Source organism: Chelmon rostratus, chromosome 17 (assembly GCF_017976325.1).
Source record: "Chelmon rostratus isolate fCheRos1 chromosome 17, fCheRos1.pri, whole genome shotgun sequence".
NCBI lineage: Eukaryota > Metazoa > Chordata > Actinopteri > Chaetodontiformes > Chaetodontidae > Chelmon > Chelmon rostratus.
The window spans coordinates 5,438,317-5,457,649 of NC_055674.1; the positions used below are offsets into that span (position 1 = coordinate 5,438,317).

The 19,333-nt window shown below is 43.4% G+C and overlaps 2 protein-coding genes across 3 annotated transcripts; both read right to left on the minus strand.

Annotated features, from left to right (window-relative positions):
- Positions 1-1,940: 1,940 nt before the first annotated feature.
- On the minus strand, positions 1,941-13,063 carry tlk2 (tousled-like kinase 2). 2 transcript variants are annotated; one of them, XM_041956255.1, is made up of 21 exons: positions 12,427-13,063; positions 11,205-11,287; positions 9,603-9,680; positions 9,434-9,503; positions 9,305-9,348; positions 9,032-9,130; positions 8,249-8,350; positions 7,916-8,008; positions 7,599-7,709; positions 7,298-7,434; positions 7,044-7,196; positions 6,874-6,940; positions 6,649-6,746; positions 6,467-6,548; positions 5,839-5,930; positions 5,605-5,694; positions 5,282-5,451; positions 4,630-4,768; positions 3,941-4,052; positions 3,456-3,563; positions 1,941-3,207 (listed from the first exon to the last, which is right to left on the minus strand). In XM_041956255.1, the coding sequence occupies exons 2-21, from the start codon at positions 11,283-11,285 to the stop codon at positions 3,034-3,036; spliced, it is 2,100 nt and encodes a 699-aa protein (XP_041812189.1). In that variant the 5' UTR covers positions 11,286-11,287; positions 12,427-13,063; the 3' UTR covers positions 1,941-3,033. The 2 variants fall into 2 exon arrangements, with proteins under 2 accessions (XP_041812189.1, XP_041812190.1); XM_041956256.1 differs by lacking the exon at positions 9,032-9,130.
- A 358-nt stretch (positions 13,064-13,421) lies between these two features.
- Positions 13,422-17,349, minus strand: mettl2a (methyltransferase 2A, methylcytidine). The gene is made up of 9 exons (XM_041957283.1): positions 17,198-17,349; positions 16,336-16,424; positions 15,721-15,989; positions 15,002-15,051; positions 14,823-14,883; positions 14,582-14,721; positions 14,376-14,482; positions 14,096-14,161; positions 13,422-14,000 (listed from the first exon to the last, which is right to left on the minus strand). Exons 1-9 carry the CDS (start codon positions 17,347-17,349, stop codon positions 13,792-13,794), a joined length of 1,143 nt encoding a protein of 380 aa, XP_041813217.1. The 3' UTR covers positions 13,422-13,791.
- Between the last annotated feature and the right edge of the window lie 1,984 nt (positions 17,350-19,333).

A 19,333-nucleotide genomic window follows, 5' to 3' on the forward strand; every position in this document is an offset into this window, starting at 1 on the left:
TAAAAATCACACCTGATTGGACACTGACTGTTTCTATGGACGTGGAATGACAGATCTCAGGTGGGGAAGGAGCCAGAGCTTGTGTGGGAGGTGCTGGGGTACCAACTAGAAATAGTTGTGCTCACCTCGACGCATAGCGCTGGGTCTGGAACCAAACTAATTCAGAGGGACTGGACCGTCCTTTTCCTGAGATGTTCAGGCTGATTGTCACAGTCTGAGCTCTCTGTGCAACGGAGTCACGTGGGAGGACGGCTCTGACTGTCAAAGAGCAGCTTGGGGGCCTTCTTTGAGTCTCTGGCTGGGATCCTGGAAAGGATACTGCCAAGAGCCTATAGTTCTGCTATGGGATTTCCATGCTCTCGTGGGAAAAGATGAAGAAACCTGTAAGGGGAATATGGGTGGAATGTCGCACCTGAACCTGAATTTTGCTATTGGACTTGCTAGTCACGGATCGGCCAAAACAGAAACCATGTTTGAGCATAGGGTGGTTCATAAGTGACTTGAAAACTTTAAGCCAACCTTAGGCCAATGATCGATTTTTACCTTACAGGGTTAAGAGGGGTCATGGGAATTTGCTCATCCAGCATACAAGTGTTTTGTGGACACAGAGAAGGCCTATGAATATGGCTCCAGGAGGAGTATGGGGTACCAGGGCTGTTGCTATCAGCCGTCAGGTCTCATGTAGCCAGAGTGGGAGCTGTATGTTGTCAGTGGGTGTTGGGCTCTGCCAGTATTGTCCCTTGTCACTGGCTATGTTTGTGATTTTCATATCTCAAGGTGAGCTGGGGGAGGAGAGCGTTCAATCGATCTTTGCTGATGGTTCTGATGGCTTCATCGCACTGCGACCTTCAGGATGCACTGGGGTGGTCTGCAGTTGGATGTGAAGAGGACAGGATGAGTCTGAGGCCATGGTTCTCTGCTGGAAAACGATGGATTGCTCCCACTGGGTTGGGAGTGAGTTGCTGCCCCAAATGAAGGAGTTCAAGCATCTCATGGAATTGTTCACCAGCGATGGCAAATTGGAGTGCGAGATCAACAGGCACTTCGGCGCAGCAATGCAGGTGTTGTATGGGACTGTCTTTGTATCTACTGGTTGATTATGTTCCAACACTCACCTATTCTCATGAACTCCGCTTAGTGACAGAAAGAATGAGATAGTGGATGCAAGCGACCAAAATGAGGCTCACCCTTAGAGACAGGGTAAGGAGCTCAGATATCCGGAGGGAGCTGCTGCTGCTGCTGCTCCTCCACGTCGAACAGAGCCAGTTGAGGTGGTTCAGGCATCTGATCAGGATGCCTCCTGGCTGCCTTCCACTGGGGTTTTCTGGGCATGTCCAACAGGAAGGAGACACCAGAGTAGATTCAAAACACGCTGGGGGGTTTGTACATCATATCTGTGGCCTACTATGGAGTCTCACATGCATTCCAGTTTGTGTAATTGGACACCCAATTGTGATAATATATTCAACATGTCACCACAGAGCCAGAGGACAAGTGAGAACCCACTGAATACTGCCTTTGGTGTCAGTATGAATTCACGTCCTGACAGGAGCTCGAGGACTGTAGACCAGTACTGGGGTTATGAATGAGAGACGGCATTCATCACGATGCCTTACTGATTGACTGCTGCACTACAATAACATTTGTATGAAATCATTAAGTCAGCTCTTTCTAGATCATAACTGTCACTGTGGCATTTCAAGTCCAAGTGCTCACTTATCAGATAATATGACTGAATTCTAGATATGAAACCATTACTAGCTGAACTCAAGTCTTCTTGATAAATTTACTGACTGATTGCCAGTCTGTAAAGCCATTTTACTTTGACAAGTAAAAAACAAAACCTAAGTACAGACACAATGCTCATGAATACATGTTCAGCTGAAGTTATTCCTTCACAAAAAGCAGTGATAGTAAACCCAGTCACACAGAAGTCCAAAACAACAGATACATTTTAACCAATAGTATTTAATGGTTTATGCAACTCTCTGCTAAGGCCCAATCTCCCCCCAACAGTACTATTAGGCAGACCAGTCCCTTGCATTTTATTGGCCAAAAATAAATTCAAACATACCTAAATAAATATGTGTGTTTATGGTAGGGGGGTCAATCAAAACAATAACAGTTCTAATTAAAGGCAACTTGAAAAACACAACAGTTTTCTCCATAAAACTGGTTAAATTTAAAAGTTTTTTAAAAAAATGTAAAAGGGGTCGCTTCTCACCAGCCTCCACGCCATATCAAGTAGCACGACTCTAAAACCTTTCATTATAAAAACTGAGGTGGAACACTGCCACCAGCTGGAAGTTATAAGCTTTGGTCACTGGAGTTTGACGAGGAGACGGCAGGGGGTAAGGGGGATAGTAGCGTCTGTCCCTCCTCGTCACAAACTATCTGGGTCTGGAATTGAAGTGGGGCAGGGGATCCCAGAACAGCGGGTTGGATGGCATAGTGCCATAGATATTTAGGGTTGAATACAATAACAGGCCAGACTGATTCTCTCAGTAAGGTTCAAGGAGATGAGAACAAACAAAATGTTTGCACTTGGGGAGTTGAGACTACCTCGGACCAGAATGGCTCATGCATGGGTGTATGTGTGAGTGCGTATGGGTATGAGATCTTCTGCAGTCCTTCCCGTCTGGCCAAGCTGAAGCAGTTCTATACTTCTTTTTATTTTCTCTTTTTTAAGCAGAAAAGAAAATCCCAAACACTGAACCCCACTTTTCACCATCACAGTGCCAAACCTCGCCCTTTGCTGTGTGAGTCGTCTAGGGCTTTGACCCCCAGAACAATGCCACCCTTCTGAGACACGAGGACAGGTAGGCTGGGGTGGGTGGACATGAGAGGGATGAAAGGTGACGTGGGTCTTCCTTCCCAACCAATCCATGACTTCTCACCCACCCCTTGCTGCCGTCTGACCGGTTTCTCTTGGGTTCTTCATGGCAAGGTGGGGTGGTGTCGGGAGGGGGACGCAGTATGGCGTCGCCCACACCCAGCTCTTTCAAATGGTTCAGTCAGTTAAGGGGCGTGGGCTCAGTTTGAGGCGCTGCTGTTGGAGGAGCTGGATGTGGAGGCCACGGCCATGCCCGAGGTGCCCGAGGATGCCACCGACTTGCGGATGTGGGGCATAAGGAAGGGGTCACTGGCCAGCTGGTGCACATCTATGCGATCCTCCTTGCGGTAGACTAGACAGCGCCTTATAAAGGCCTAGAGAGAGACAGAATAAGCGTAACTGAGAAAATAAAATATCTTACGCACAGATTTCAGCCTTTGTGACAAGATAAAGACTTCCAAAATACATCCATCCCAAAAAAAAAATCCCTCCTATAAACTATGTATGTGAACAGTAGCTGTGAGAGAACACATGCAAGGTATTGTGGGAGTTGAAAATGCATAGAGGCGATGAAAACATTAGCTTGACAAAACAAAAGCAGTGAGGTGAGACAGTCCAGTACCTTAGCTTCAGGTGTGACTACTGGTTTAGGGGGAAACTGCACATCTGTTGCCTTCAGTATGGTGTTCTCCTGCAGGATGTCCTGCTGGGACTGGTTGTGGCCAAAGGGCTAGTGAGCAAGGAGAAGAAGCGTCACACAACGAAACATAAACCAAATAAAGAGAAAAGGGAGGACTCAAGTGTGTTATGTTGGTGTTCAGTACTGTCCATCATAAAGTCACTCAATCTTCTTTTGTCTAAAAGGAAGATTGTCACATAGGTGACATATTACACTTGATTACCTTCTCCTGAAAGCTTTTTTTAAGCAAGTGTTAATGTATCAAGAGAAGCAATGTGTTTACAGAAAATTACAGAAAATCCTTAATTATGTTAAATACAGTAAAAATTAAATTCATATAACCGAAGGTATCCCAGTTGCACTTTATAACACAATAATAACTCAAATGTACGGTTACAACAGTTTTTATTTTTGAGTGTGACTCCTACCTTGCGGCCATACAAACACTGGTAGAAAATGACTCCCACAGACCACACATCCACCTTGTTGGAGATTTTGGGTGGTTCCTTCCCAACCACAAAGCACTCAGGGGGCAGGTACCTAAAGGGGAAAAGGTGAGCCATGTTAAAACAAGTTTCAACATATGAAAATGTGCATTTTTTTCATCTTGTGTAAGGTTGTCCCTTTGTCCCTAAGGTTGTTCTGTAATTATGGTTTGATATTACTGTTATGTTTAATAACCACCTATGCATTAATAAGTCAAATCTGCAACTTGCATGTTCTTTGCATGATTTTGGGAAATGACACGCACTCTACTCTTGATGAATTTATCATCTCTTCCATTGCTGCTAAAATAAAAACCCCTGCATGTGAACTGTTCAGCCTGGACTGCTGCTTCTGGCAAACTAGAGTCAGTCCAGTGTGTTGTCCATTCTGGTTTTCCCGCTATAACATAAAATGTGTCCACACAGCAAAATGAAGACTTTTACTTGCTAATGCACGGTGTTGTGTGAAACCATTCAAGCATGGAGAAATATCGTATTTCAGCACTGACTACCTGACATAAAGTCGGCCCTTGAGGACTGAGGCTCAGTGGTAAAAAATAAACAGCACAATCATTACATAACAGATGACGGCACCCCTGCGGCAGCGTGTCATCTCCCAGCGTAAATCTTACCAGTATGTCCCTGCTCCCTGTGACGTCAGCTCCATCCCGTCCACTGAGTTGTAGCTGTCATCATCCATGATCTTCGACAGGCCAAAATCTGTGATCTTGATCTCCCCGCAGGCAGTGCCATTCACCAAGAGGATATTACCTGAGCAGGAGGAGGAAAGGATTTACAGGCATCAAAGAAAATGTCAGCATAGCTCAGATTTATATTGACATACTGAATAAAAATGACAATTATACTCTGATGATGATTGTTTGTTTTCCTATGTTAATATTATACCTGCTCAAATTAATCCTGAGGGAATGCTGCAGGCAAACCATCTAAATTCTTAAATAATGCATGATTTTATATATTTACTGTCAACAACAACAGATTTTAATAGACTCAGTTCAACTTGGTCCAATCAGCTGTGACGACCAAATCATATATATAATTGGCCCATTTACATCTCTTCTTGTAAATAACCAGTGTTTGGTACCATGTGAACCAGAGGAATAACTCCCAATCAGCACTATTATAGCTGCAGCAGCATGTCAAGTGGTTAATTAAATGATAGTTTAACTGATAATTTAATTTCAAGTAGAACTGTGCCAAGAAATTTGAAATGACATCATGTAAGCTCTCAGATGTAAGAGCCATTGTGGTGCGGAGACCCACCAGGTTTAAGGTCGTAGTGGATAATGGGCGGTCTGATCTCATTGAGGTACTTGAGGGCGTTAACAATCTGCATGATGATGGAGCGGCCCTCTTTCTCTGACATGAGCTTGTGCTGCTTCAGATAGAAGTCCAAGTCGTTGCCCTCGCAGTACTCCAGGACTGTGCAGAACCTGCTCCAAGACAAGGGGAGAGGTATTGGTGCATCAAATCAAGACAAAGTTAAGGCTCTACAATGTGTTCTGGCTCAAAATTAACACAATGTGCATTAATGTCAGCACATGTAAGTTGAAAGGAACACATTTGTTTAAAAGGGAATGGCTTACGAGTCAGTGTCAAGCGAAAAGTAGTCGTAGAGTTTAACTATTCGTGGGTGGTCCAGCTCTTTATGGATTCTATATTCTCTGCACGCATGTCTGAAACAAAGAGCATGGTCAACATTTACATCATTGTTTTAAATGTAAATATTACACACAGTCAATCTGATTGGATAATGAACAATTAACAGAACATCATTCATAGCCACAGTAAGTTTTTGTTAAAAATTGCACATCACTCACTTGTGATAATTTTCCTTCTTCTCATCCCTCCAGTTCTTGTTTAACTGGTGGATTTTGACCGCAACATACCTTTGCTCTGTTAAGTCAAAGGCCTGGAAAATAAACGTCCCATATTAGTTAGGAACTGCGTATGGCATTACTTTGTTTTCGCTGGAGTGAGACTCTTGCTTCACATTAACAGGCTGTGTTCATTCATCATTTTTACAGTGATGACAGCAGATTCTTGGAACAACTCTCACATTCTGGCACAATCATTTACTTTGAAATGTTGATGATGTCAGCTTGGTGTAATGTAATGAAACACGCATCCTCAAATATTTTCCAAAGTATGCGCCGCACAGCCACTGCAGTCACATTATGATATAAGTATGGTAGTGTTCACCAGTGCAACACCGCAGGCTCTGACCTCAAGACCACAACTTTGAATCAAAATCTCAAATTCTTTCAAACAACAGGAAACTGGTACTTATTGCAAGGCTACTGTGGCCTATGAGATTGCACCAAATTGTGCATGTCTTTATGATATTCTTTGTCTTCACTGAATTAATAACAAAATGTCTTTATAATGTAAACTATTATCAAAACGAAAAGGTTCTGATGTAATAAGGCAAGATCGAGTTTCTCTCACCTTGTAAACTTCACTGAAACCTCCCCTTCCAAGTAAATGGAGAAGCAGGTATCGGTCATTTAGCGTGGGGTGATCTTTGAATCTGTACAGGGTGAGAAACAATTAATTAGCTGCTTAATTGAACAGAGCAGAGTCACATCATTAGACTGACCAGTAAAGGACCATAAAAGAAGAGATCGTACTGAGAATTATCCTCATTGTGGATCCTTTTCAGTTCGCGAATGTGCAGGTTCCGCACTCGCTCCAACCTCTCCAGCTCCGCCTGGATCTCTGCCTCCTCCTGCAAAAGGCATCAAAACAGTATCAAGACCTGTGCAATTAACAAAACATTGAAATACCACAATAACCTGTTGTCACGTAAAACTTTTAAAAATATAAGATATATTTATGTACACATCAGTCATTACCTTCTTAAGATGGCCTAGTCTTAGCTTAAAGATTTCCTCTTGCTCGTGATACTCTGCTTGTGATAACCTGCGGGGACACAGAGCCGACCTTAAGCAAATTTGAATATGCATGCTGGGGAAATAACAGCCAATATATAAGAGAAGATAAACAGCAAACAAAAGCAGCGTACGCTTCACTTTCTGTCCCATTGGTTTTGCTTTTGCGTTTGTTTTGCTCCAGGCTTGGGGGCGGAGTCTGGGCCATGGAGGGCGGCTTGCGTTTGGCCAGCAGTTTCCTCTGTCTTTCAATGTCCTCTCGCTGGGAATTGATTCTTTCTTGTTGTCTGAGAACAGATGACAAATTGCAAAACATATAGACTTAACCTGGTTTGGCCTCTTGAAGTAATCTAGCACAGCTGTTTAAAAATGGTGATAAAGTCCTCACTTGATAAGGTTTTGGAAGGCATATCCATCTGTCCACTGCTCAGTGAAAGATGCTCCATGTCTCACTGTGGTGAAGTGACCCAGTCGAAGCCTGTCCTGCATGCTTTTGTCCCGGCACGCCATCTTCTCTTGTTTGGACTGGAGGAAGGGCAGAGAAATACGGGCATCAAATCAGAGATGGTGATTCCATGTGGCTTAAATCAGGACTTCCAAAACTAGCTCACATCAAAAACGCACAATGATCAATTGACTGTGGAAATAACAAAATGACAATAAGTCACAGTGCTATTAGATGAACATACTTTTTCAATCAGCAGCTTCTTGGACATGGTCACACACTTATTTAAGCGTTCTTTGTATCGTTCCAGCATCCTCTGCTGTTCATCAATCTGTCTCCTCAGATCACAGTTTGCCTGGAGGAGAACATACAAACAAACAGGGAAAAGCTCAGGTAAAAAGTATGAACAAAAGTTTTCATTGGTTTATGCTTTACAGAAAGGAGGAAGGTGTCAGCTCTAACATGCCTTGGCTGAAAAACCAAAAAGGAGAACATGATAGTCTCTAAACCATTGGAAATGGCAAGCAGAGGAGCAGGGATGAAATGTAATGAGATTAGTACCCGCAGCAAATCGTCTATTCGGCCCTCCTTCTTCTCCAGGTCAGAGTTCTTGTTGTTCTCCATTGCTGTTAGTTTCTCTATAGTAAGGTCAGACTACAGGGTACAGTGAGCACAAAAAACAGTATTTAGGTTAATGATGGATCATTCTGTATCAGTAAACAACTGCAGTACAACAAGGAGTCCAAACTAACAAACTCTTCCAGCTGCTGATGATTCTTCATTTGTAAGTTATTGGTTTATGTACCGATTACATAACAACTTCCTTCTGAAATATGTAATATAATGAGTTAAATTGGATAAATGGCCAGCCAGCTCTGATGCCATGTCAAGTACCTGTGTGGCTTTGTGGAGCATGTGAAGAGAAGCAGGCTTCATTGAACACGATGAGTGCTCGGTGTTGGCTGAGCTTACGGAGGAGGGGCTTCCCTGCTGCACCTGGGAGGCAGAGACATTCATCAAATAAATACCTTGCACATACAGTGGGTGGCTTAATGTGTGAATGTCAAGACATGAAAGAATTTATTGGGACTTGCTGCTGTTAGTCATGATAAAACACGAGACCAATCTGGCAAAAGAATTTTGCACGAATATGAGGACCCCAAATTGTAGAAACTCGAATTAAGTCATAGTCAGAAGTATGTGAAATTGGGTTAAATTCACAGAAAAAACACTTTAGAACCCTCCAATTTATTTCAAGACTTTTGAGTGATTCATTTTATTTGAGAAGATATAAGGCCTCCAGTTCACAAAAAAGAATCCAACACAAGCACGAGCAGGCTCATCTAAACTCTTCAGGCATTTGAGCGTGTAGATGTCGGTCCATTTGCATTTGTATCCGTATTCATTTCTACATGTTCCCTGTCATTATTGCTTTCCTCGGTTTTTGCCTTTCTTGGAACTTTGGCCGATAATGACAGCTGTAAACGCACTTTATGACTTATCGTGGTTACACACTGATTCTGTACAAAGAGTGTTTGCAGAGCACATCAGGTTCTTCCCACCTGTAAACAAACTTGACCCACTGATGTTAATAACAAGCGTGAAAGAGTGAATGGCAGGAAAGAGTGTTAGGAGATAAGAAAGCATGAGAAAGACCATAGAGCAAAGCATGCTCACCGTGACAGGGGGGTTGGAGAGGGAGTGTTGTGGGGAAGAGCGGACCACTGGTGGAATTCCCCTGGCAGGGCTGGTACCAGGACCGCTACCTCCCGCAAACTGACAGACACGTAAAGACAGAAGAGGAAAGCAGTTCAATGGAAAGATCAAGATGGAAAAAAGGGGGTTAGAAAGTAAGTATGAAAAGTTACTCAATTCTGAAGCATTGTAGAGGACGTGAGGCCTGTTAGATACACACTCAGAACAACAAAGAAAGTACCTTCTGCCACTCACCTCAAAATAATCACTAATTTTATGTCCCCTTGCTCCTGCTTTGCCTAGAAGAGAGAGGCAGGGAGTTCAGAGAGAGGCTGATGTGTGGGGATACATGATGAGAGGATCACAGCAGTGGGACAATCCTACCTTGGCTGCCGTCAAAATGGTCTGCTTTCCGTTTTCTCACTCTCTGGTCATTTGCTTTTTTCTCAGGAGTCTGTCAGAAAGGTACAGTGAATCAACCGCATGTCTAATAAAGTCACACAGAGAGACGGTTGACTTAAAAAAATCCATCCTGTATGTGACAGAGACTAACCTCTAGCTCCTTGTCACTGAGCGAGCCCACACTGCATAGACTCTGATTGGATGACTCATTTTGGTTCTGACCCGAGCCCTGTTAAATGAGGCAAACAAACCAAACAAAAAATAAAGCACGAGGAGCAATTAAATACAAAAATGCATGAAAGATCAAAGTGATATGCGTGCGGAAAACTGTATTTGCAAAATATGTACACATGCACATCGTTGTGTATGCATGCTGATGTGAGAGACAGCACATGGGAGTTAGAAAACTCGGAGAAAAAAGGGGTGAGAAACTACGGGACAGGATGGGGATTTTTGGCTAAGTACTGTCACCGTTCACTTCCCACTGAATCTAGACCTGCATCAGTCCTAATGCCGGTTCCCTAGGTGATGCCTGTCAGTCAAATGAATCACATCAGAATTCAGCAGGCACTGCCCAATCAGGGAGAGATACTTAGTCATTCAGAGCACACTAGAGCTCTCTCACTGAACCCTCCTAAAATGGCTGAACATTAGGCATGCTGCTGAGGAAGTATTCCTCCCTCTGTCTGTCACCTTTAGATAATGTCATCCATTTTTCTCCTGCTCACCATGGTCTTAACTGTTCTTTTCTTCTCTCTCTGGAGAACGCCAGTGAAGGATGCTTTTCTTGATCTAAGAATGGCAGCTTGTTTTTACTCCCCCCTCTCCTCAAAAGATATCCTGGTTGTTTGATCAGACTTGTTCAAAAGGAAACACATTTTCCAACAATTTTAGTAGGCACCTCCCTGTTCCATTACCAAGAGGTGTCCTAGTTGTTCGACCTTAAAGGACAACAATTTTCCTTTTTTCTTTCATATCACCTCAGCGGTGACAGAGAGCAGCAGTGCCACAGGGCTGTTCAAGGTCAAGAAAAAAAAGAGTCTAAGCTGCTCTATGACACTGAAGGGCTTTTAGACCACCAACCCATAATTCTTCATAGCATTTTGTTGACACACTTCTCTCTCACTTCCCCCCCTACACACATGGCATCTCTTGTCGTACAGGGTGGCTGTGGCATACTGCCTTGCCGAGAGCCGCCATTTTCTCTGCGGCAGCAGCCATGCCATGCTCTGGGCTCAGCTCTGCCTATGGCTGGCACAGGGCCCACTCCTGGCGCTGACTCTCGCTCCCTAACTGTTCCAAGATCACCTTCCACAAAGACAGCTCCATCCGTGTAGCGAGCAAGAGGGCGGAGGGCTAAATGCTGCCTCCACTCACACCTGGTCAAGAACTATTTCTGCATTCCTCCTCTGCCTTCACTCCTCCTCCCCATACCACCCCTGTCCTGTCTGTGGCCTGTTTGGCAAGCATCGCCACTTGCATATACAGCCACTACATCATGAGCCAGGGAGCGATGCCATATCACACCAGCCAAAAAACACAGACATAGCTCAACCTTCTCCAGAGACAGACAAAGAAAAGGAGTGGGACCGAGCTTGTCCAGGCCAAGCAGTAGAATGATACTGAGGCAGAGTGAGACAAAGAAAGGAAGAGATTCACAAAAATGTGTAATCAAGAAAATCTGTGATTATAAACACTTTGACGGGAGAGAGTCCTCATACTCCACCTCAGCGACATCTGCTGTAACACAAACCTTAGCCACGCCGACCCCAGTGAAGCGAGCCTCCAACAGCTCCTGTCGCCGGGGGTCCAGGCTATGCAGTTCTTCCATCATGGCTGCAGAGACAAGAGCACAGATTAAGGAAGGCGTTGTGGGGTCTGGTATATTCAAGTGGGAGTGACGGATCACTGTTTCAAAAGCATTGGTTGTGATGAGTCATGGCTGTTTTTAGCTATATGCATGTGGAAAATTCCTGTTATGAGTCATCAATAAGCCTGACAATAACGTTTTCCACGATCATGTGTGTTTAACAAGCACCAGCCACGAAACTTGAGTACTCAAGGTAAATACTCACAGTACTAAAAGGCACATTCTGACCCCAAAAATACAGCCAATACAGGATATTAAATATGCATCAAAGACGTAGGCCAGATGTGTAGAGTCATTGTCTAGAAAATTATAGCATCATGTGATAACACCCTGGCATTATAGGCCTAAGCTGCATGGCGCTGGAGTTATGAAAGGTCACTAATGGAAGGACTGCCAAGTGTACTCACAGCAATGGAAAAGGCCACTACAGAACATAAGTGTCCAGCCTGTTAGCTTGTGCAAAGGTTAACGTTTAAGTTACACGCCCAACACTGACAGCTATGTCTGTTATCTATAGCTTGCATACATTAAATGAACACTGTAACCAGTAGCATTCGTGTCCATTTAGGGATACATTCTAGTCCTTATTCTTGTGTAACTTGACTCAGGATTGAGTTTGCTGGCTCAGATAACATTACAATGACCAGCAAAACGATTTGAAACATCATCAGTGAATGTTCGGCGAGGTAGCTTGCTAACATTGGATAAATGAGCTAACAAGCTTCCCGATGTTGGCCATCACTTAGCATTGCAATCTAAGAGCTAACGTTAACGGTTAACGTTAGCCAGTAACATTGGATTTAATTTTGTTGAGTAACGTACCAAAACAAGCCAATGGTAACTGATGTTGGCCCAGTCACAGTTTTCTAATTAGAACGCGACTCAGATCATCACAACTGCTGTCCGCGACAGTAAAATATTTTACAAACACACGCAAGATAGCTAACATTAGGTAGCCAGCAGGCTAACGTTTACTCGTCTGTCAAAAAGAAGCATCCTCTCGGTTCTCTGTTGTCAGGTGCTCGTGCCACGACGCCTGGACTCACTCAGACAAGATACCTGCCCTGATATGTTCTTTTGTTCGACAACCTAACGGAATACTTACTGCAATCCAGTATTTTCTCGGTCCTACGGAGGGCCCGTTCTTAGCCCTGAAACCGTCCCCGTTGTTTCCCCGGTGATCGGCAGACCCTCCCAGGCTAGGCCGCATCAACAGCCGCGTCCCTCGCGTGCTGATTGTTAACGATCAAGACACGGGAACGTGCGGTAATGCTCAAGGTAGACGACGGAGGATTCCCTGGGAGGCCTCGACAACTCCGGGTATCCCAAACCCGCCTTGCTGTACTCCTTAGGCGGGGATCCCCATCACATCCCTCTCTCCAAGGACCATACCGTGCTGTGTCGGGTATCTCGCTCCACACAATGGCGATCCTCGAGATTCTGCGTTTTTCACCAGGTATAAATTCTGTCTTGGGGCTAGCGTTAGTTACCCCTATCTTTTTTCTCCCCCGGTGGTGAGATGAATTTCGGGTCCTGGCTTTCAGCTCGATCAAAACAAAGTTCGGCTCCAGTCGCCTTCCTCGCCGCAGGGGAGAAACCAATCTGTTTCGGAAGTTGTGCTGTTGCAAGCTGTTTCAGTTGAATCCGGATCGATTCGGTTCGGTTCTCATGTTTTTGCAATGTAAACAATAATCAGTAAAATCTCATATTTTCTCGTGAGATTGTTCAAGTATTTTCACCTTCGTTCAGTCCACGCCTGCCCCAAATCTCTCGTCTGGACCAATGGCAAATCCCTCTGTTCACAATACAATTTAACAGCGCCCACCCACACAACCACCAAAATGATCATTTATCAGAAAGTGGCCATTACCATGATGTTCACACCCACATACTGTACTTATGTAATATCAATAAATTACAAAATTAATGCCTTTTCCCCCCCAAAGTATCCATTCAAGCATTAATGGGGGTTTAATCACTCAACAGACTGTGATGGAGAGCAAATAGCATGAGGACCAATATCACAAATAAGTGACTCCTTCCTTTAACAAAACACTTCTGAACGCAGCTCTGAAATACCACAAAAAACAGCTTTAAAATTTCCATTTTTATTCATTTTGCATATAGAAAAGTGTCATGAAGATATCTTAAAAATCATGCCATTTATTCCAAAACATCAGCTTGTTAAAAACAGCGTCTGGCAGAATACATTTATACAGGGGTAACCAGCCATTACTGAACTCATCAGCGCAAAATGAGAAATCGTGACTCTTGCAGCCAGAATTGCGGCAACATCAGGAACACTCGCCATAAAATGAGTCCATCAACATTATGGCAGCTGAGATGGTGTGAGGCTTTCGCAGCACTGAACTATCCAGCGATGTCCCCTTTATCACAATCACAGCAGAGCTTCTCAGTTCCATACATCCTCAGAAAACAGCCAGCACCCCCTGGGTTTAAGCCTCTAGTTTCAGTTGTGGTTAAAGGTCAAACAAGAAGGGTCCTCTCTTGTGTCTTGGTCCGGCGTCTCATGAGGCTGAGCGAGAGCTTTGCGGTACTTGCACTGGATCCACACCCGGTACATGGTGAGCTGTTTGCCTCTATTCACCTGCAGCCGTCTGTCCACAAGGTTCTGCACTTTCTCAAGCCCCGCCTCCGTGAACATCTCATGCAGCTCATCTGAAATAAAAAGAAGCACATAAATACTTTTTATAGATATAACGTAAGAACAAAAGAATCCCAATAAACATTTACTGATGTGTCTTTATTTTTACCTTGAGTGAAGAAATATACTCTTGTTCCATCACCTCGGACGTAAAAGTTTTCTGACAGACACCTCCCTAAAAGAGATAAATGGATACAGGATACTTATTCTACAGCAAATTACGCACTTTAAATAAACACCTATTTATTACTGCAGTGTGCCATTAGAAATACTACATATGGACTCAAAGTCTGAAGTGAAGTGCAACCCATTTTCAAGGATCAAGGCCATGGATGGACCTTTCTGAATCAGGACTTGGAGTGGAGGCTCTGGACTTCAGCCTCACTAACCTTTCTTGAAGCGAAGCTGTGCCATATCGTAACGTCCGTAGTCCCTGAGCAGCATCACTCCCCCGGGCTTCATCAGCCGTGCTAATCTACTGATGGATGCCTGCATCCTGAGACAGGGCGAAACTTTAAGTCAACCACTGCCATACTCGATGACTCACACTGAGTGAGAACCAAAGAGAAGAAGAAAGACAGAAAGAAGTTCTTACTTGTTGGGATGCAACGCTGATAACACAAAGATTAGCACTATAACATCAAGGGTTCCATCGGGGACGGGGTAATCGGCTTCCACATCACTCAAGTCGTGAACAAAGGCGAAGCAGCGCCCTGGGTCATATTCTGGATTAGTCTGATGACAAGAAGGCAATGTTAATTCATCAGTCAGCCCACAGCCCTAGAGATGAATACAGCTATCAACACATCATGCCTTCATTCTTTCCATCATCTCACCTTGACTAACTCCACGGCTGTGCTGGAGAAATCACAGCAGTAAACAAAGAGTCCCGGGTCACTGCAAAAAGCAACGCTGCAGTTATACCTTTAAGTGCTCAACATAAGACAGACGCAGAGGACAGTATCTGTAAAAAAAATGGCTTGAAACGACAAGTAAATTCCTCGACTGCACTTACTTGTTGGTCTTCAGTATTGGGAAAACTGTATTGCCCACGCCACAGCCAACCTGTGCAACAGGCATCAATTTATATTACCATTACACTCGATGTAAACAGTAACAAAGAAAGCAAAGCTTGCTTCAAGTCAATGAAATCTAACATAAACCAGAGTCTGTTAAAATGACTAGAAAATGCATTTCTCTACCAAGGTTGCGCAAGCCTTAAATTTAAAAGTCTTTCAACTGGCAGAAACAATAAGGGATACGACAATGTGATCCACGTGCATTCAGCAGAAAGTTTGGAGGCTGCGCTCCAGAAATGATGCAAAACACAAAACAATCAGCACAAATTGTTTTTGGCCATCAGTTTTGTGTTGCAGCCACCCATCCCTCATCAGTGAGACGATGAAGGCCGGATGGCTGAAAACACTTTTTTTCTCTTTAAGATTAAGTATTGACTCGCGTTTCACCTAGAAATGCTTTATCTGCATCTAGATTTGGAAAATAATCGTTGGACATGTGTAAGACTTTTTATTTCCTGAAGTAAGTGCAGAATTTCATTTGAAATTTTGCAAATTTTAGCAGTTCTTCAAGAAATTCTTTACAAAACTAACTAACTAACTAACTAACTAACTAATTAACTAAACAGACAGACAACATAACTGAAATCAAACATAACAGCAAAGATTTTACATGTGGTTATAATTTAGCTGACTTGCTTTCAAATGACTCTCTCACCTCCAGAATGCGATATGTGGCAGAGGAGCCGGGGACGTCACCGTCAGTGTGAGACGCAGCTGCAACTTCCCTTCTTTGTTCTCCATCCAGACTATCCTGCGGACTGTCATCTGTGCCACAGACCTCGGGATGGGACTCGTGGTTAAGGCTGCACTGTGGGGCCAACTCTGGGAACTCTGTGAAGAGCCAGTGACGGTCTTTGAAGAAACGGTTCTCATGGATTGTGTAAAAATCGTTCCAGTACTCATTCGCCCGGCTGTCGTACTCCTCTGCAAAACAGGTAAGGCAGTGAAGCCAAGAGTTAAAGTGGTAATCTAGCACATCTGGCCATGATTACACATCACCACTTAAAACCTTAACACAGCTTTATAAGACAAGTATTATGCATAAGCAAAGCATAAAATTGATTATGGTCAATTTTACTTACGTGGAAGTCATCACATATTATTTTAGTGGTTTGTCTAATGGCAATTATTAAAGACAACTGTCAAAAATTCATTACGGCCACAACTTTATGTGCCAATCTGTGCACACCAGTAATATAAACATTCTCCAACAATGCCAGTCACACTGTTTATGTGCATGAGCCATGAGTTTTAATAACAGCAATGCAACCTTGTTTCTCTGAAGGCAGTGGCTGACTGTTTTCTAAGACTTTCTTCTTGGCAGACGCTTCTTGTTCCTCGGTCCACTCCACATTGTCCCTGTTGACAACAGAACTTGATTATCCAGGGCGGGAGAAGTGATGCGGTGAATAACGGGACAGAAACACTTCTCCAGATACTTATAGATACATATACTACTTATACAGATTCCAGATAGATAAGGTTTTCATGTGATATTCAGGTAGGGGTGGAAAATAGGGACAAAATGAAACTAAGGATGGCCATACATACATTTACACCATATGTACAAGCTGATAAAATGATGCTTATCAGGTGAACTGACTAACTAAGTTAGCCCCAAATCCAACAAAAACAAGCAAACAAAACAATACAAAATAATTTAACCAGAAATCTTTAACGGAAAAAAGGAAGATATCTCAGTTACACTGTTAATTTAGACAATAAAATGGAGAAATACAACTAGATATGATCATGTTATCAAAACATTGTTAATTAAAAAGTGATTATATTATTATTTAATGTTAAGTTCTATGATCAGATGATACCATATGGCTTATGAATATAGTATATTTCCCTTTTATGATACAAATACAGTGAAAATTGCCTCAAAGTAACAAGACCTGTCCTTTGATAAACCCCGCAAAAACAACAACAAACTAAATCAGCCAATCAGTGACAAGTTATCGCTACAAAATAAAAGCTTTACGCTTGCTTATTATTACCTACAATCAATTCAACGAAAGCACATCATCCAACAACTGCACCAGTCATGTAAGTAATGATAACGTCCCTGATGGAGATGCACACTAACATCTGTCTGCCCTTTTGGATTTCTGGCTCAAGTTACCGACCATGCGTTGTGTTGGAAGACCTGCCGCGGGTCTGTGAGGAACCGGGTCCCGAATTGAGGTCTTTTCACATCTCCGGTGTCTGATTCTGGCAGAATCAGCCCTGTTTCACTGCTGCCTCCCTCCACTCCGGCCACGGCATGGGGCGCCGCCATGTTCGGACTGACGCGACGGAAGCCGTCAGCCTGATCGTGCTGCATTCAGGGACTATCCGACGTAATTTAATCCAGACTAATAGTGTAAATAAAACTCACTAAATCGGTGTTTTTTTGTCATTAAAATTGAAACAAATCTTTTGGTGGTGCTAATGTAATAATCTTAATTATCTTAGTATAAATATTTGCCATTGACATGTTTACACTTTGTAAAACTGGTCACAAACCTAAGTTGAGGCACATTTTCCTGCTGTCTTTTCCTCCACTATTTTGTAGAGCACGTGCGCACAATGGATTGCTCCTCTTCGTCCCCACTGGCCAAAGAGCACGCTGCATCACAAAGCGCAGGATACTAGCATAAGCATAATTAGTTGCAATCAGTATATTAGCCATGCTATGGGGAGTACGTGAAGGAGACACGCTTCTTTGTCCAGATATCAATGGACGCAAGTGACATCGTAAGACTGCACACATGACTCTCAGTCAGACGGTCATCCAGCTCTGTCCACTGTCCTACAGGCTGCTTTACTTTAAAACGACCTGCACAGAACTTTCAGGCTGCATCCTTGCAGGCGAGCTGCAGCAGCCGATCAGCGCAGTGTTTGTACACTAGAGGGAGACACATGCCAAGATTATGTTTGCTGTGACCCGCTGGCGTCAGTCTGACCCACATGTATGACGAGTATGCGTGGGATGACGTTGCACGGGTCAGGAATGAACTGATGATTTGAGTCTGTGCACACTTTTTTACCAGTCAACAACCAAGCAAACAAACCGACAAACAACAGTTTATCACGTGCAACTTGTGCAGAGAGCGTAAATATTGAAATTAAAAATGGCATTTAAACATGTCATTATGCATTTGTGGACTGGTTTCTGCGGCCTCCTGCATTTGTCACCTGATTCACAAATGCATGGCTGGTGTGCTAGGGTGGAGCCTGGCCAGCAGCCATTTTCTTGCACTCTGGAAGTCTGTGTACATGGCTTACAGCAACTACTTTTCTTTAGCCAGCAGGAGGAGATTGATAAATGCTGCAGACTTTCGAGATGAGTTATTTTAATGAGTTAGCAATCTGGGGGTAAAAGTGGACGCGGAGCTTAAGTTCGACAGCCAGATTAAAGCTGTGGTAAAAACCAGCTTCTTCCAGCTCAGACAGCTCGCTAAAATTAAACCCTTTCTGCACAGACAGCACTTTGAAACAGTAATACATGCTTTTGTAACCACTCGGCTTGATTACTGCAATGCACTTTACATGGGGGTCAGCGGGTCCTCCATTGCACGTCTGCAACTAGTGCAGAATGCAGCTGCACGTCTTTTAACTAACACTCGAAAGTTTGAGGACATTACACCGATTTTAGCTTCAGTTCACTGGCTACCCATCCATTTTAGAATTCATTTTAAAATTCTTTTATTTGCTTTTAAAGCCCAAAATGGCCTTGCCCCTGTGTACCTCTCTGAGCTTCTGCACCCTTACACACCTACTCGATCCCTCAGGTCAGCTGACCAGCTGCTCCTGAGGGTTCCCAAAACAAGGCGGAAGCTCAGAGGGGACTGAGCGTTTTCTGTTGCCGCCCCTAAACTTTGGTGGCCGTGGCCACTCTTCTTAAAACGCACCTCTTTTCCTTGGCTTTTATCACCTCTTAGATTGTTTATTTTATGTGCACAGGTATTTTACCCTTTATGTAGTATGTTTCTATTTTTATTGTCTGTTTTTACTGCCTTTTTTTTTTTACTTTATTTTTTATGTACAGCACTTTGGAAACTTTGAGTTTATTTAAACTGTGCTTTATAAATAAAGATGGATTGGATTGGATTGGGATATTTTGACTTTCAGCGGAAGGAGATAAGGTTCTTCTATGCTGTTTGGCGCGTCTCAAATTCTAGCTTTTGCATGTGTAAAACTGAGATTAAGAACAGTGATTAAGTGACCTGGTTGTTGTGATGAGTTTCATGTCAGGAGAGGTCAACATCTGAACTGCTATT

Coding starts and splice junctions, on each gene's coding strand:
- tlk2 (XM_041956255.1), bottom strand. CDS start 11,285: ATGATGGAAGAACTGCATAGCCTGGACCCCCGGCGACAGGAGCTGTTG. Junction 6,549..6,648: donor CACAATGAGGATAATTCTCA/GTACGATCTCTT, acceptor CACCCTGTACAG/ATTCAAAGATCACCCCACGC. Junction 4,053..4,629: donor CAGGGAGCAGGGACATACTG/GTAAGATTTACG, acceptor TTTCCCCTTTAG/GTACCTGCCCCCTGAGTGCT.
- mettl2a (XM_041957283.1), bottom strand. CDS start 17,349: ATGGCGGCGCCCCATGCCGTGGCCGGAGTGGAGGGAGGCAGCAGTGAA. Junction 16,425..17,197: donor GTCTTCCAACACAACGCATG/GTCGGTAACTTG, acceptor TGTTGTCAACAG/GGACAATGTGGAGTGGACCG. Junction 14,162..14,375: donor ACAGCTTCGCTTCAAGAAAG/GTTAGTGAGGCT, acceptor TATCTCTTTTAG/GGAGGTGTCTGTCAGAAAAC.